This window comes from Phalacrocorax aristotelis, chromosome 21, assembly GCF_949628215.1.
Source record: "Phalacrocorax aristotelis chromosome 21, bGulAri2.1, whole genome shotgun sequence".
Lineage (NCBI taxonomy): Eukaryota > Metazoa > Chordata > Aves > Suliformes > Phalacrocoracidae > Phalacrocorax > Phalacrocorax aristotelis.
The window spans coordinates 1,634,736-1,651,223 of record NC_134296.1 but is presented as its reverse complement, the minus strand read 5'-3'; the positions used below and the strand labels follow the sequence as shown (position 1 = coordinate 1,651,223).

General features: G+C 51.9%; 1 protein-coding gene across 5 annotated transcripts in view; it reads left to right on the top strand.

Moving 5' to 3' along the window:
• PPP1R12B (protein phosphatase 1 regulatory subunit 12B) overlaps positions 1-15,699 on the top strand; it is a 126,305-nt gene extending 110,606 nt beyond the window's left edge. For 4 of the 5 annotated variants that reach the window (XM_075115894.1, XM_075115895.1, XM_075115896.1 and 1 more), the window contains 2 exons: positions 1,986-2,036; positions 12,320-15,699. In XM_075115894.1, coding sequence (XP_074971995.1) covers positions 1,986-2,036; positions 12,320-12,406 — 138 coding nt within the window. In that variant the 3' untranslated portion in view covers positions 12,407-15,699. The other variant, XM_075115899.1, reaches the window with a different exon arrangement.
• Positions 15,700-16,488: the final 789 nt, after the last annotated feature.

The window sequence follows — 16,488 nt, the reverse complement described above, 5'->3', positions numbered from 1 at the left end:
GGGTGTCTCTCTTGTGATTATACTGGAAATCTGAATGTTTGAATGCTCCTTCCTTGCAGCTGAACAGTCAGATTCATTGCACTAAGCTGAGCTGAACAGGCAGTGCCTGCCTGAATCCCTGCCTTAAGTGACCGTAGCTTCGGTCAGATTGGAAGGGACGCGAGGAGGTCTGAGGTGCATCCCAGCAGAATCAACCAGGCTACTCAAGGCTTTGCCCTGTTGTTTCAGGAAGACCGGAGTGTTAGGTTGCTGCAGCCCCTTCTTCCAGTTCTTATCTATCCTCACAGTGACTTTTTCTTCTGTCAGAACCTCCCCTGCCTCAGCTGATGGCCATTACCACTCATTCTCCCACCACGTGCCTCAGTGGTTAATTAAAGCTGGAACCTGGCTGCAATTTCTCAGTAATGTCCACTTACGTGTTGGAGGGTCACCTGAAGAGCAGGTTCCTCCTAAGGTGTTTCATCTCCTGAATTTTTAGGAGCTTTGCTGGGTGGTTGAACCATGGGTTTAAATTCAATTCCTACCATGAAATACCTTAATTAATGTGTAAACATTTGCCAGGATTTGCCAGATACAGTCTGGAGGAGGTGACGTTCAGGATCCCCCCTTTGGACAGCAACAGAGTTAGGCAGGGCATGTCAGCCCTCAGTACAGATGCCAGGCTCTGACTGCTGAAATTACCACGGTCGCTGAAGCTGTGAGCTCAGCTGAGCATCTCTGCACCAGGGTGAACCCCAACACTGAGATTCTCGAAGCACTGATCCATGTGGGCTTGATTCGTAGGTGTGCTTAAAGCAGGCTGAGTGGGGTCATCAAACACAGCCATCGCTGCCATCCGAACGTAGCTGCTGGGGGAGGTCCCGACACAAGTGGAGGTTTTCTTTTGGAAAAACAAAACAAAACAAAAAAAACTTAAAAAAACCCCAACAGTGGTGGTCAGAGCACTTGCGCTGAGTGGACATCCCCAGCCAGATGGAGCTCACACCACACGTCCCATCTCCCACCCATGCAACGCTTCCAAGCTGGGGCAATGTCCTGCATCGCTTTTGTTGAATTAGGATCATGACAGCCATAAAGACAGGTTTCGGAGGGTTGAAGAGAAAAAAACTGCCTGACTGTTGTCCGTGAATACGGCATTAACTGTTTCCAGGGTGGCTTATGCATTTGGACTGACGAGTCCTTGGATGATGTGCACTGTGGACAAAAAGTGACCCGGAACCCCTCATCCCTGGCCACGCTCAAAAGCTGTATTTGCCTCGCTCTCCCGGCCTCGTGTTCCTTTGCAGGGGGCAGAGGGTGTGGAGCGTGTTCCTGACCCACGTCTGCCATTTCCTCCCGCTCAGTGCACTCTCCTGGGGTGGTTTGAGCCCTCCCATGTTGAAAAAGTCATTGATGGAGTCCAGATCTCTGCCTCGAGGCAAGGGTGTAGCTGTCCACTGAGGCCACCACCAGCACTCACATGGCAGAGCCTACCGGCGTAAGCGTCGGTTTCCAAAATATACTGGAAGCAGTCAGCTTTACAGCTTTGAAGCCTTAAACTAATCCGGGAGAGGCAGAATTTGCAGGCGCCTTTCTCTGATGACTGTCTCTTATTTGACGGGCTCAGTGAGTTTTCTCCTTGCCTCCTTTAGTGGGGCGCAGTTAAATCCATGGCTTCACCTGCAGAGCTGGAAGTCCCATTACATCAGAAGGTCCTGAAAACGGGGATCACTAAAGGTGGGGGGAGAGTTTCATTGAAGGGCTGTGAAGAAAGCTCAGGATCAAGACGTCCGCTGACGCGGGCCCGGCACGTATCACCTGCTGGTTTTGCAGCTGCCCTGTCCCATCTGATCAGCCCCTGGTTGTAACCGGTGTGTCGCTGAGATGCTTTTCGGTGAATGCTCCTACAGAAATACGAGACTCCTATTTTTCTTTAAAAGAAAACGGGCTGTGGGTTTTTCTTTTATATCCTCGTGACCATCTTTGTTATGAATCCTTGTAAACAGGAGAAACGAGCCCTGGAGCGGAAACTCTCTGAAATGGAAGAGGAGATGAAGGTAGGAAATAATCTATTCACTCTGTCTATTCCATTTTTTACGCTTTATATTAATGGCTTTTGGGATTGTAACCCAGGAGTAGGATATGAAATGCGTACATGGGAAGGGACTCCTGTTATCTCTGAGCGTGTTCCTTTATGCAGTCAGAACTTACTTTAATGGCCGTGTTCTCCAAACATGAAATACTAATAAAACTGTCCTATTACCATTCATCTGATTGCACCATATGTTTAATTTGTTATGCTGTTTGATCTGAGAACTGTGAAAGCTGTTCTCCTTAAACGCTTTCCAAAACTAACCTTTTGTGGCATCCATGAGTTTCAGTGTGCTGATCCTCTGTGCTCTGAATAGTCCGCAGCCCAAGTTAAGCCGTTGTGGTTCTCTCCAGATGGGTAAGAAGACAAAGCTGGCTTTTGAGATCACGCACACTAGCCAGGAGAAAACACAGAGCGATTGTATTTCTGTACTCCCTTCCTAAAGCATGTTACTGGAAGGCTGTGTCAGTAAGTCAGCCTAGAATAGATTTCAGCAAAGAGGAATTTGCTTCCTGGTGAAATGTGCAGCATGGCTCACTGGCACGAGACGTCTGCCACCGGCTGCTCCTTCGCGTTCTCTCGCTCGGGGCGTTGCTTCGAAGGACTGTTCTCCTCCTGCCGTGGCTGGGATGCCCTGCGAGCACGGGGCTAGCGGGGAGCACTGCGGAGCAGGAAGCAGTGTGTTTTACCGCCTAAGTACACCTAAAACGTCACCTGATTTTGTAGCGTTGTGTCATTTTACGCTATATTTTAATGCTCGAATTCACAGAATGCCCCCCTTCGCTCTGTGCCCTGCGCTTTCGTTCCCTTTGAGCATGACCCAGCTGGGACCAAGCTAATTTAAGAAGGCAGGACCCCGTCTGAGAGCTGTGAGCTCTCCTGGCACGGGTGCACTGACCGAAACGATTTCCTGCCACCCTGGAGGAGGTTCCAACCTCATGTTTCTGTTTGAAGCTTCATATATTTACCAAGCGTACAACTTTGACAGGACCCACCGGCTTGTGCTGCATCTTCTACTGCAACAAGTAGCAGACGATTTGGTGGGGTCTGACTGTAAAGGCTCTCTTGTTCTTTCATGGAGGAGAAAGTGATTGTGGATGTGCTAGCCAGAAGGGGAAGGAGAAAGGACTGAAGAAGCCTAAATTCCAAATTCTTTGTTCACTGAACAAGGAGCAACCTTTAGCTTCAGAAAGGCCTTCCTATAATTACAGGAATACAGCCTTCAAGAGAAAATGCAGGCAGTAGCAGTTTGTGTTGTCTCCTCAGCTAGGCAGATCACTCTGCAAACCAGCTCGGTCCACGGAGTAAAAAGACAAATTGGTGTCCTCTAGTGGCCTGTCGGTTTTGAACATTTATATTGGTTCGGAAACCAACTAATGAAAGAAGGTGCCTGTAGGAGCTGGTGGGTGCAGCCGAGGTGCCTCTGGTTTGGGTAGTCCGGAGCTGCAGCCTGATGGAAGCCAAGGTGGTGCAAAAGGAGAAGCACCGCTAGAAGTTTGACATATTGCCCCGAAGCGCTGGTCACTGCTGGAGGTGTGAGCTGAAGGAGCCTGCGGTCCAGCTGAAAACGAGCTATCGGGCCCTCGAGAGCGGTGCTTAGGCTTTGCTCTCTGCTGCGGTCTTGCTGCATCGAACAACCAAGGGGCCTTTTGCCAGTAGGACAGACGTGGCATTTGAGTGTCTTCTGAGGTTCTGCTACGTTTCCACTAGCTTTTGCAAAAACTCGAGCATGTGGTGAGTCCTTCCTGACAGCCACTCAGTGACAGGACTATAAAATCTCTGAAGACAAAAAAAGGTGGAACTGGACAAGACCATAAGGACAGCGCTTGCGTGTCCACTTACGCCGTGCCTTAAAGGGGGGAGTCAGCCCAGCTGTGTCTACCTAGAATGAGATAACCTCCACAGAGCATCTGTGTTAATCCCTAGTGTGGAAGTTGAGCCAGGAAAACAACTGTATTAATTCTGGTTAGATTCTCATTCCTGCCTCTTGCGCTAGCCGAATAGCTGTCGAGCAGAATCAGACAGAATAAGCGGCTTGAGCAAATCCACCAGTTTCTTTGAAGTGGAGAGCAGCAAGGGGAAACAACCCAACAGGCCAGGCTGTTAGGCCTCAGGTAATACTGTGGGCTTGGGGATTCTCCCCACTGGCCTTTGAACTGAACCGGTCCAGCACGGCTCACATCCAGCTTTTTGATCCTGGGCTCTCTGTGTCCAGTTCTGTGCATCAGATGTCCTGGCCAGGGCTTTCCTCTTCTTGCAGCTGCCTTCTTAGGGAGAGGAGGCACAGCAGCGGTCACGGGGACAGAAACACTTTGTACTTCAGGCTATGCTAGAGGTAACGAGCTTTGTTCCTTTCATGAGTTTAACCGCTGCTAACGAAGCAACCAAGAAATGGAGAGGAGCAGGACAAGCTCAGTGATCTCCAAAAGGTCTTTGCTGCTGGAGCTGCTCCTGCAGACCTGTCTTGTGAAGGTGACAGGGCAGTGGAGCGTTTTCCTAAGTGACTGCAGAATTTGACTGGAGACACAGCAACTTGGCTGAGGAAGGAGAAAGAAAATTAGCATTTGCGCTGAACTGAATTCAGTGCCAAGTGCCTCAGGTCCCAACTTAACACAGCAATTTTTCTTGAAGGTCACAGAAGCTTCTTTATTCTGTAGCAGCACTGCACCTCCTGGCTTTGTACCTTGTGCATGCTTTGGGCATTTTTATTTCCCTTCGTGTTGCAGGCACAAAATCCGTTAATTGAAGGCAGGTTCAGCTGAACTGAGAAACCTGCTTTCGGTAAGCCAAGTATCAAGCAGGGCGATAAGCAATCACAGCAGTATCGTCCAGATTCTGGTCTTCGCCCTTGGCTTCAGTCCCAGCTTCCCGCTCTTTGCTAGGTTTCTTGGATGAATAGAAGGCTGTCCTACCTGCAGCACACACATATTTTTACATAAGTGATCCTTTTTATCGTCTCTGGCAGCGTGCTGAGGCTGAGCTGTGTCTGATCACGCCACGCTGAGGTTTCATGCTATAATGGCATGGAAAAATAGAGGTGGTCTCTAAAACAATCACAATCCTTCCTGTCCCACATAGCACGGCACCCTGTTTTATCTATGTTTGATGTTTTCTGCCAGCCAGACACTCAGCTGTTTCCCTCTGATAAAACAGAGGGCGTTTATAATCCATGATACCCCCAAAAGAAATGGCTTTTCCAGTATGAGCCATCCTCCAGTGGCTGCTGGGTGTGATTTATCAAGGGGCAGACGTGCGACGTCCGTCCGTCCTCACCGAGCGCGGGGGAGTCGGCACAGCTCGGGTGGGTGAAGCAGTGGGTAGAAGGCTGAGGTTTGGTGAGCGGGGATCTCGCTGCCGAGATGTCCCTGAAGCTCTCCTGCAGTCTGTTGGCTGTAGCTCTGTCTCGGGACCTCCTGATTTATGCAGTGTCAGAATTGCGTTGGCGTAGTCTAAGTAGCAGGAGCTGCTTTGTCGGTTTGATGCCCTCGGGGGGCTCAAACCCCATCCTTTGCTGACTCCCTGCACTCACCTGCCTTGCTTCTGTTGGTTTTGCAAGGCTTTTGGATGAAGCATCTTGATTCCTTAACAGGGAGCAGAGATAGTGCTTTTTGGGTAGCTAGAATCGAGCTGATGGATGGGGCCACACGAAATACTTCTCTCTTACACAGGAATGAGCCCTTGGGCAAAAGGCAGGTTCCCTGCCAGCTGCAGCCAGTTGGGTGGGAGTCTGTGCAAGTTCTTCATATCGCAGTAGATTTGCCCGTGCTGCTTCTGGTTAAGGACAGGCAGTGACCTCTCTTTGAGCACTTTCTGCTAATTAAATGGAAGAAGGAATCTCCGTCCCAGCAGACCCTTCCCTCCGTCTCCTCCCTGCCGCCGCAAGCCCACGCGTAGGAGGGCACGGGGAAGAGCGTGCTGGTTTGCGGGCAGGACGGAAGCTGCTTTGGTTCTGGGCTGGGATTTTTTCACTTGAACTTAAAACTACTCTTCTCGCAGACGTTTCCCCTCCTGCCTTCCCCAGCCCAGTGTCTGTGCTCCCTCCGCCAGGGAGGAGAGTTTCTCATTCACGTGGCCCTGCTGCCTGACGGGCTGTTGGGAGGACGGAGGGACACGGTGCTGCCCAAAAAGCAGCTCTGCAGCCTCAGCATGTCCTGGCACCCGCGCTTGGTATAAGTGTCCAGCGCGTGGTTTTACTTTAGCATCACTGGGAAAAATGTTGTTCTTGTAGAAATGGTGATGTCTGCATGGCTTTTACCATTTTCCTATTTTGCCTTCCTCTTTGCTTTTCTGTTCTGTATCTCCCCGTTGCCGCCATACCTGTGCTAGCCCCAGCTCTGGGGCTCGATTCCTGCGCTGTCCTCTGCCCACTTATTTCTTTTGTAACCAAGAATGCCATGTTTTCACGTGCCTCCTGTGTAAGATGCTGTCATTCAAACTCCTCTAGTTAAAATGAGTGGTTTAAGGTTCTGACATTTCACCTCTGGAGATCAGAGATAAGTTGAGCCCCGTGACAGAGAGGAGTCAAATCTGGGCAGGGATGAAAAACCCACACACACCTCAGACCTTCTGGCAGGGCTGAAGCCTGAGCAGACCCAAGAGCCATCATTCAGGCGCCACAGGGACGAGGGACGTGAGCAGACACGGGACGTGTCTCGGTGGTCTGCTGTGGGTCAGTGACGCCTTTCAGGTGCTTCAGTCTGTGCCTTTAAAATCTCCCATGAAGCTCTATTTGCTTTTGGCTACACAAGGCTGCTTTAGCTTTTAGTGATACGTGAAAAAGGACTTTTAAGGAAGTTCTCGGTTGCCGGCAGTGTTTTCAAAGCCCTCTTTGGTAAGTCAGTGGTGACAGTTCTCACAGTAGTTCTGAAGTCCAGGGGCTGTGTGCTGCTGGAGCTCGCTGTCTGGGTGTGCTAGAATATAACCTGCAAGAGACTGACCTGCTTTGTGGTGGGAAATCTCTTTATTTGACCTTTTTAAATGCTTTGGGGGACTCTGGAGAAAGGGATGGTTCCCAAAACATCCACGGTGTGTTGTAAGGCTTTCCCCATACGCATCTGAGCTGCTGCCCATCCAACGTTCACTGCTACTAATTCTTCTTTTATTCTCTTTCTTTCTTTTACTGCTTGTGGACTAAATTCATGTTTCTGTGCCCTTTTGTCTTCGTGGTGTCTTTTCTCTGTATTTTTCTGTCCACCAGAATCTCCACCAGCTCAAACAGATTCACACTCTGAGGCAGATGAATGAGCAACTGCTGGCTGAAAACAGGGCTCTGACCCGGGTCGTAGCCAGACTTTCTCTGCCTGCCAAGCCCTCCGAATCAGAGGAGCTGTAGCTGCTTTCCCTCCGGCTCATCTCGCCTCCCTCTTCTGCTCTTCCAGGCAGGTCTCCACGCCCTTGGCCAGGCTGTTCCCCCTCGCCTTGTTGCTCTCGAGGGTGGCTGATGAAGCTTGTAGCTCAAAAGCAGCATGTGGCAAAGGATCCTCCAAAAGCCAAAGCATGGTGTTACCGCCCGGCTGAAGGCAGGGCTTTGCTGGAGACTCTGTTCAGTCCTGCTGACTTTTGCTCTGCTTGGCAGGTGGTGCTGACCTCGCCGTTGTACTAACCGCCCGCGTCAGGGGCTGCCTTGTCCCTGTGGATGGCGTCCGTGTCTCCCACCACCCAGGAGAGAAACAGGACAGGCTCCTTGCCTTGATGTGAAGGCGTAGAGTTGGGTAGATGGCACTGAGATGGCTGCGGAGGAGTGATGGATCAGCTGCTTCCCTCTGGCTTCATGCTGGCAAATGGCTTCGGGGTGGCTTCTCGGTGGCTTCTCGATGCCAGCGGGTTAGCCAGCACCCCCTTCCCCATTACCTTGCCTCAGACCAGGGGTTTTATGCTATGTGTCTGCTCATAATACAGTTCTTTTTTAATGGGACTTAGTTCAGTGAGAAGCTGGCACCCAGAAAATAAGATTATCCAAAGTCAGAATGGACAATCTAATCAATTTCTAGGGATGTTATGAAAAATGCACATTTTAGACAGGAAAGTGATTTTTAGAAAACCTACAGCTGGGCAGTCGGTCCTCAGCAGGTTTTCTTGGTCACTCGAGCAAAGAGGACAAGCTCCTTCCCTCATTTGGAAGAGAGTCTGAGTTCAGCTTCTGAATCTGAGTTCACAGGCTGCAGCATCCCCTCCGCCTCCTGCGGTCTGGCTACGAGGCGGGGGGAGCCATCGGAGGCTGACCAGCTGCACTTTCTTTTTCCACCTTGTGTTTTAAACTCAGTGCAGAGCAAGTAGCGTGTGAAATCCAAGGGCAAGCCTTCTGTAAGCTTGGCCCTCGCACATCAGGCAGTTAAATTAGATCCTGTCTTGCAGCTTCATTGGTTCAGTGCTAAAATAGAGCTGTAAATGCTTCTTTCTTAGGGCCCTACCTGTCTTTTGCAGGTTAGTAGGGATATTCAGGCCCCTTCGGACAGTTATTTGTTTTAAAAAAAGACGGAGCAGAATGCTCTCGTGGGCTGGAAGTGGCACTAAGGTATAAAAATATCTATTCTTAGCACACAAATTATATCAAGGATGATTAACCGTAGAAACTAACCAGGGGAATTGTGGCTTCCCCTTTCCGGAGTCTCGGTTCAAGACCACGTGCGTATCACAGGTTTTAACGTGTGTTTCATGTTATGTGGCCTGAATTGTGCAGATGGTCAGATGAAATGATCTCACCATTTTTCTGGTTTAAATCTACGAAAGTATTCTCAAACCTGTCACTAGTGGTGAGCTTAAGTCATCCTCCTTCCCAACGTGCTTTGAGGTCTCTGAGGGAAAATTGGGCAAAACTATTTCCAGACTTGGAGAAATAATGTTTCACAAACTGTAAGTCATCAGTCTCTCCTCTTCTCCCAGGAAATATTTGCATTATCACTTTCCCCCGCTAACACCCATCCGCTCTGGCGTGCCTTGTCGCCCGTGCGGGCTGGCTGAGACGGGGGTGGACTGATCCTTCCCGGCTTGCTCCTAGGCTTGCAGTGCTCTGCTGGTGTCCAAGCTGGAGAAGAGCCGTGTGTCTGCGAGCCCTCCTGATCTTTTTTCAACTCTTTTAGTAGGTCTAACGCAGGATGTTGCTGGTACCTGTAAACCTTGTCTCACCGGTGTCTGTCGGCATCGCAGCTATACAGTAATGTCACTGTTTTAAACTCTGACAGATTTACCACTCTCTCGCAGCAGTGGTGCTTCTCAAATAATCTCATTTTCCAAAATCCGCTTAATTTCTGAAGTGGCACCTTCCCCGGTGTCACAAGTAACACACAGCACCGCTGCTCGGACCAGCCTCTAGCCCAAAACTCACCTTACGCTTCACCATCCCCTGCGGGCTTTGCCGCGTCCCTCCTTAACGTTTCCAATGAGACATTTATAAAGCTTCAGTTTTCAGGCCCCTGCATCACCAGCCTGCTTCACCTGCAGTTTATTTACCCAACCTGAGGCTGCTTCGCTTCAGCGGGAGGAATGCTTTGGCCTGGGAGGAATGAAATTTTATAAGGTTGATTTTTAGTTTTCAGAAAGCTTCACTAGAAACTGGTGGAGTGGGGTAACAGCCAGGAAGCTTTTCAAGAAGCACTTGCTTTACATGTATTTATGCTCCTTCCTTTTCAAATAAATCGCCAAAGTTGCTTTGAAGCGTGTGTGTAAGGCACAGCCACCGTCAGGGCTCCCAGTAAGCCGTAGAACTGGGATGGTTGCGCTCTGATGATGCTTCTGGGAACCTGTGACAGATCATCTCTACCACAGCAAGCGGCAGAACTTCATATCACTACTTTATTGCAGTGATGGACATATTCAAGACTGCAAGGCCGCCCCAGGCAGTGGGAGCCTGTCCATCTGCAGACCCCAGTAGATGGTTGAACTGCTGCAGTGCACTGGGCTGGAAGGCACCGTGCCCTGTTGTGGGTGTTAGATGAAGCTCAGGAGGAAACGGAGAAGTGCAGAGTGTGACAGAAAGTGCTCTTCCTATTTCTCTGGGCTCCTGAGCACTTTGGTGATGGACGATGCCTCTCATCTCATCCAGGAGCGGCCCTGGGGGTGCTGGCTGACAGCCGGCTGGGCATGAGCCAGCAGTGCCCGGGTGGCCAAGGAGGCCACCAGCCCCCGGGCTTGTGTCAGCCCTGGTGTGGCCAGCAGGAGCCGGGCAGGGATGGGGCCCCTGTGCTCGGCCCTGGGGAGGCCCCACCTCGAATGCTGGGCTCAGGTTTGGGCCCCTCGGGACAAGAAGGCCCTGGAGGGGCTGGAGCGTGTCCAGAGAAGGGCAGCGGGGCTGGGGCAGGGTCTGGAGCACAAGTGTGCTGGGGGGCGGCTGAGGGGGCTGGGGGGGTTTAGCCTGGAGAAGAGGGGGCTGAGGGGAGCCCTTCTCGCTCTCTGCAGCTGCCTGAGAGGGGCTGGAGTGAGGGGGGGGTCGGTCTCTGCTCCCAAGTCACCAGTGACAGGACGAGAGGGAACGGCCTCAAGCTGCGTCAGGGGAGGTTTAGGTTGGAGATGAGGGGAAATGCCTTCCCTGCCAGAGGGGTCAGGCCCTGGCACAGGCTGCCCAGAGAGGTGGGGGAGTCACCATCCCTGGGGGGGTTCAAAAAATGTGTAGACGTGGCCCTTGGGGACATGGTTAGGAGGCCTGGGGGTGTTGGGTTGGGGGTTGGACTTGCTGGTCTTAGAGGTCTTTTCCAACCTTCATGATTCTATGATTCAATGATTTGACTATGAGAAATTGCATAAAACATCATGACTGCTGTTGTGGTGACAGCCCTGTCATGGAGGTGTGCCTGTCACACCGCCACTGGGTCTAGCAAGACACTTTTCATCATCACTGGCTGAAGCTCCAGCCAGCCCATCACATAGTTTTACCCTTCCCTTGGCAGCCCGCCATGCTGCACTTTCCCCCTCCTCTCTCTTTTGCAGAACCTCCCGTCTGGAGCATCCACCACCAGCACCAGTGGGAATGGGGTTGGGTGCGCTGGGACCAGGCGTGGCTTGGCCGGGCTGTGAAAGGAGGGAACTGCTCCAGCAGGAGCGGTGGGGGCTGGCGTCTGCCCCGGGAGCTGCCTGCGCTCGGTGGCGGCCGTCATGGAGGGGCCGCAGATGAGAGGAACAGGCAGCGGGTTGCGGTCAGAGCTGGAACGCCAGCTTAGGGGGAAGGAGAAGGTTTAGTGGGGATTTTGAATTGGGAGGAATTACTCCAAGGTCCTCCTCAAGTCATCGCCGAGTTCATACCGGTGCTGTTCACGCCTGCGTGTGACCCCGCTCCACCCTGGCTTGTTCCAGCAGGCTCTGGGGCTGGTCGCCCTCGGGGCTGCTGGCACCCACGGGCTGAGGTTCACCTTCTGTGCCGCATCCCGAGACGGGAGCACAGGGCCTCCTTCCAGTCCCCGAGCAGCTGGGGAGTCCGCTGAAGGTCACCCGCCAGCAGGGTGGGAAGCGGGGGGACTCGGGAGGGGGTTTTGCCGATGAGAAGTGCTGGAAAGGCCATCGCCAAGCTATTTCCTCCTCTGCTTCCAATTAATATTTCCTCTGGCTTTTTTGTCTGTGTTGTGACCCATGGTAGAGCTCCAGCCTTAATCACTGAGCACTGAGGTGGTATCTCCAGTGTCAGTATGTTCTGCGGCATGCACGTTTGCATTAGACATCTATGGGATCCCAAGGAGATTTGGGTTTATTCTAAAGCTATTTTGCAGTCCACGCTTGGTCCAGTCCTGAGTGAGAATTTCAAACCTTTGGTTTCCCCCCTAGTCCTGGTAAAATGGAAAAAAACAAATCAGAAAAAAACAGCTTTATAGTTTTCTGCCGAGCCGTATAGAGCATCTGGGACAGGTCTGGGATGAAACAGCTCAGAAATGGGTCCTGCCCTCGCAGCCTGGTCCTGCCCTAGTGCTGGGGCCCCATGGCATCGCTTCTCACCGCGGCTTTCGCAGCTCCAGGGGCTCCCTGGCTCTTTGCTGTGCTCGAGTCCCCTCTCGAGCCCTCCACACCCGATGCCCAGTTGGTAAAAGTCCTAGAGGTGTTACAGAGAAATTATCGACGTTAGAAGTGGGCTGGGCGGAGGGCGTACAGTAAGGACAGCTCTGCATGCTGCCGTGGCACATCAGGGGTGAGAAGCACGCGAGCCAAGCACCCAGCTGCCGCCCCGGCCGCAGGGATGCCACGTCCCTGTGGTTCCCTCTGAGCCGTAGGGCTTGGCCGGCCGGCAGCGCCGAGCCGTAATCCCACCTTGCCTTTGTCTCTCTGCAGATTTTGACGGAGCTGAAGTCGGACAACCAAAGGCTGAAGGATGAGAACGGAGCCCTCATTCGTGTCATCAGCAAGCTCTCCAAATAGGAAGCCTGAGCGAAGGCAGGACGATGAGGGGTGCCCTACATGAGCTGCCAACCCCGCCACCAAGCCCTACCCCTCTCTTTTCCTCCTGTCAGCAGTACAGCAAGCATTTCAGCCATGGGATCAATCTGTCACACCTGCCTTGCCCTGCCCTTTGCTGTACATTCCCTTTCTGCCCTTATTTCCCCCACAACACACACCCCTGCCATTTTATCATTTTTAATTTAGGCATGTTGTGGTATCTCGGACATTTTATTCAAGGGGGAAGAGAAACCTGAGGACTGGGTTTGAGCTGCCAAAACTTATTCTTCCAGAAGCTCAGTATTTGGTGTTAGACTCCAATCTGGAGTAGGTAGCTCCTACTTTAAAAAGTGACGCCTAAAGAACTAATCCAGCACGCCCAGGCCCTTTACAGGCGGGGAATGTGACCGTGGGCTGGGACTCTGAGGATGCACATCAACCCACCCGAGATGTGGGACTCTGGCTAAAATGTGATGCTGTGAAAGCCCCCAGGGCTGAGTTCTGTAACAGGCTGACGGCAGCTGCTTTGCACAGAGACCTTCTCCTTTTGCCCCAGTAGACCGAGTATTCTATTTACTCTTAAGATTCCAAACTTGTTCAGTAACATCAGCACTGATGCTCAGCGTCAGACCCCTTACCCCTTACCCTGCCTTTCCTCCGCAGGCTGGGTGATTTGGGATCGCGTTGTACCCTTCCAGAGCTCCTGTCTCGGTAGCATCTGCTAATTGCATCTGGGCTCTTGCTCCTCAGGGTGAGATGTATCGCAGATACTTGCCAAGCTATCTGAAGGGCAAGCTTGAACCCCTAGAGACCCTCTGCTGCTTTCACATGCATATGAGAGAGAATCACCTTGCAGGGAGCTGTGCCCGCACCAGAAACCAGCCTCCCCGTCCTAACAGCCGTCCGGGACATTTTCCTGCTGTCTTCATGGAGGCAGAGCCCTGTAGGGGAGCCTGGGCTGGTATTTCAGGTACCTTGCTTTGACTTGCAGCAGGAGGCTGACCAAGTGAAAAGCGGCACTGTTTTGTTTGTAGAGAGAGGGGATGCCAGAGGCGGGACCCACCCGTCCGTCCGTCGGTGGGGAAGCTGGGTTTCAGGGCAGGGGAGCAGGACGCAGTGATCCCTTGTCCTCCCGCGTGCCTTGGAAAGGTGTGGGCGTGCTGGTGTCAGAGGGACAAGGAGCTACCCTTGGGCGTGCTGGTAACTGTATCGCTAGGATGAAAGGCTTTTTAATCTGTCAAAAGCTTGCAATAAGCCTTGACCTTGAAGGAAATCTCAGAAAAAAAAAAACCTAATATATGTACTCAGAACAGTTTGAAATTGTTCTCTCTATGGGCATTTAGACAGCGGCTCCTCTACGTGCTGTGTGATTTTGATGATAGCAGCAGTAACCTGTCATCGGATCCCTTGAGCTTCCCCTTAATAGACTCCTCTCAAGCGATACCTTCCCTCTCAGAGACTTCTTGCTGCATCCAAACCACTTTCCCGTCTACATCCTTCCATATTTCTCCTTTCATTCCCTTTGTCCTTTGATTTTCCTGCTCCCTCTGGCTGAGAGTTGGAGTCTCAGTCACTGAACTTGGAGGTTGCCATGAAGTAGTCCTACCTACGCTGGCTGTGGGCCCGCGGCTCCTGCCGGGCTGGTGGGGCTCCTTCTGCTGTGCGAGAGACAGATGAGATACTTGAACACGAGCGTAAGTCTTGAGCTTGCTCAGCAGGGTAAAATTTATCAGTCAGTCCTGGGCTTTTTGGAACCTTTTGCTGGTTATTGCTTCAGAAAGCGAGTTTATTTTCCTCTCCCTTGGGTTTTTTCTTAACTGTCCATTTTTTCTCCCTCCCCTCCCCGTCCTGCCTGTTTCCACCTCTCTAGCTCTTCTTAGAGATGCCGGTTTTTCCCCAGGCAGCTCTAACAGAGGTTCCTCTTCCACCGCTTTTCAGCCAGCGGAGTCACTTACGCACAGCACGAGATGCCGTTTCTGCTGGTACACTGAGGTCCTTCCTCTGCTGCTGTGCTTTGGGGGGGAAGAGACCAAAGCTGGTAATGGCATCAGGGTTTCTGCAGAGCACTGCCTAAGCCAGGCATCCTTTTTATATTACTTTATTTTAACCCTGCTATATTTAACAGCTTTAAGTCTTGAGATCCGGTCAATGCTTTTCCTGCACGCCGTTCCCACTTGGTGCACTCTTTATGTGAGTAGTTCCGCGGTTCTTGATGTTTTTTCTCTTGGTGACCCGCTCCTTGCTTCAGACTTGGGCTCTCTCAGCTCTAAACAGGAGTCCAGTCCCTTCTGTGCCACGCAGAGGAGATGCTCGCCCGCTGGGGCTGCTGGTGGTTGGCGCAGCGCTGGCGTGCCAGTGCCGCGTCTCAGGTCGTGCATCCCAGCAGGACGAGGGACGAGATTTCAGACTAAAGATCCTGTTCTTCTCACGAGGCAGGTTCCTGGCAGCGTGAAGAAGCCCGGTATCTGTTTTAGGGAGAGGGTTCAACCCAATCTGACAAATCCCTCCTGCACTGATGTTCTGCCCCTTCCTACCAGGACACTCACTGCCTTTTATCCTAAGGAACAAGATGCCAAGGGTGCGGAAGGCTTAATTCCTCTGCGTGGCACCTGGCAAAGCCAACCGCTTTAGATGAAGTGTCTGCTTAGCACTGGATTATCCCCCTGAGCCCTGACTAGGGCAGAGGACCCACCAACAGTTTAGTCTTGCTGACTAGCCAAAGCTGTGAGTATTCCGTGATGACGATGCGACTGCAAACCAAATTCTTGAGAATGAATTTTTTTTGGTCTCACTTAATGCCTGACATAACCAGTGCACTGAGGAGGTGACGAATAGGACGCTTCGCGCTCTGTGCTTGGGACAGAGTGCAAAGCAAGCAGTTTTTAAAACTGATCCCTATTTGAACCAGAGCATTTGCCAGACGTGATCTCCGCTGGAGAACACAAGCTTTTTTTCTAAGCAATTGCTTGGGGTGAATTCATTTTTATTGCTTGGGGTGAACCCGCCTATTGTGGCTGCGAGTTTGATGATGGCTCTTTGTAAATAAACTGCTTGGAGAAGCAGGACTAGCTTACGAGATGGGGAGAGAATGTATTTTTATGCAACTTTTGAGTGGCCTTTCAAACCCTGAGATGAATGATTTGTTTTACTGGTTGTTGTTATATAGTATTATAAGTATTATGTGTTTGAAAGTTTGGGAATAATATTCACATCTATGATGCTTGTAAACACAACAGTATTTATAAATGAATAAAATAAGAGTTGATAAAATAGAAGCTTTGACTTCGCTTCCATCTTTCTGGAGCTGCAAGTTGTTTGGCCTAAAATGCCCTGTTTCTCCCCAGAGTTCCGTAGCACGACAGTATCGGTTGTCTGTAGAAGCACAGATGCTCTGCAGCGACGTACCTGCTGCAGTTGCGCGCGGGAAAGGCGGCGCTCCCCTGCGCGCCTCTTCAGGGAGAGCTCAGGCGAAGGAACTGTGGATGCACGTCCCTGAAAGCCGCCCTCCCGCCGGGAAGGTGAAGGGAGGGGGTCCCATCCGATGCCTCTGAACCGCAGCGGGGTTCAGGCCCATCTCCCCCCGTGACGCCGAGCCCTGTACTTGCTCTGCTCAGGAGCTTGGTCAGGACAAACCCGTAGCAAATACATGGGCGCTGGTGCCACATCTTGGAGCCTTTGCCCCAGGTGAGGCTGCTGGAAATCTGCGTATTTCAGTCTTCAGAGGTGGCTACTGCAGCTTGAGCTCTTCCCCTTGGCTTCAGGGGCATCCAGCATCTCTGCAAAGCTGGGCAGGACCTGAACATGAACATATGGACGTAACTATGCGTTGGGGGTGAAGAATTTGGCAGGGACCTTTGGTGTCTTCCCCACGTCTGGGCCAGCCACGCTCAGCCAGGGCACCAGGGCTGGAGGCTGCCTGGAGACATCCCCACCACGCCTGCGCGCACGCTTGTGTTTCGGGCAGACCTCGGCCCTCATTTCGTTCCCCTCGTGCCTCCATCCCTCCATCCCTGGGACCTGCCCCCACCGTGGACACCCCGCTGAGCCCAAGCAGCAAGACCAGA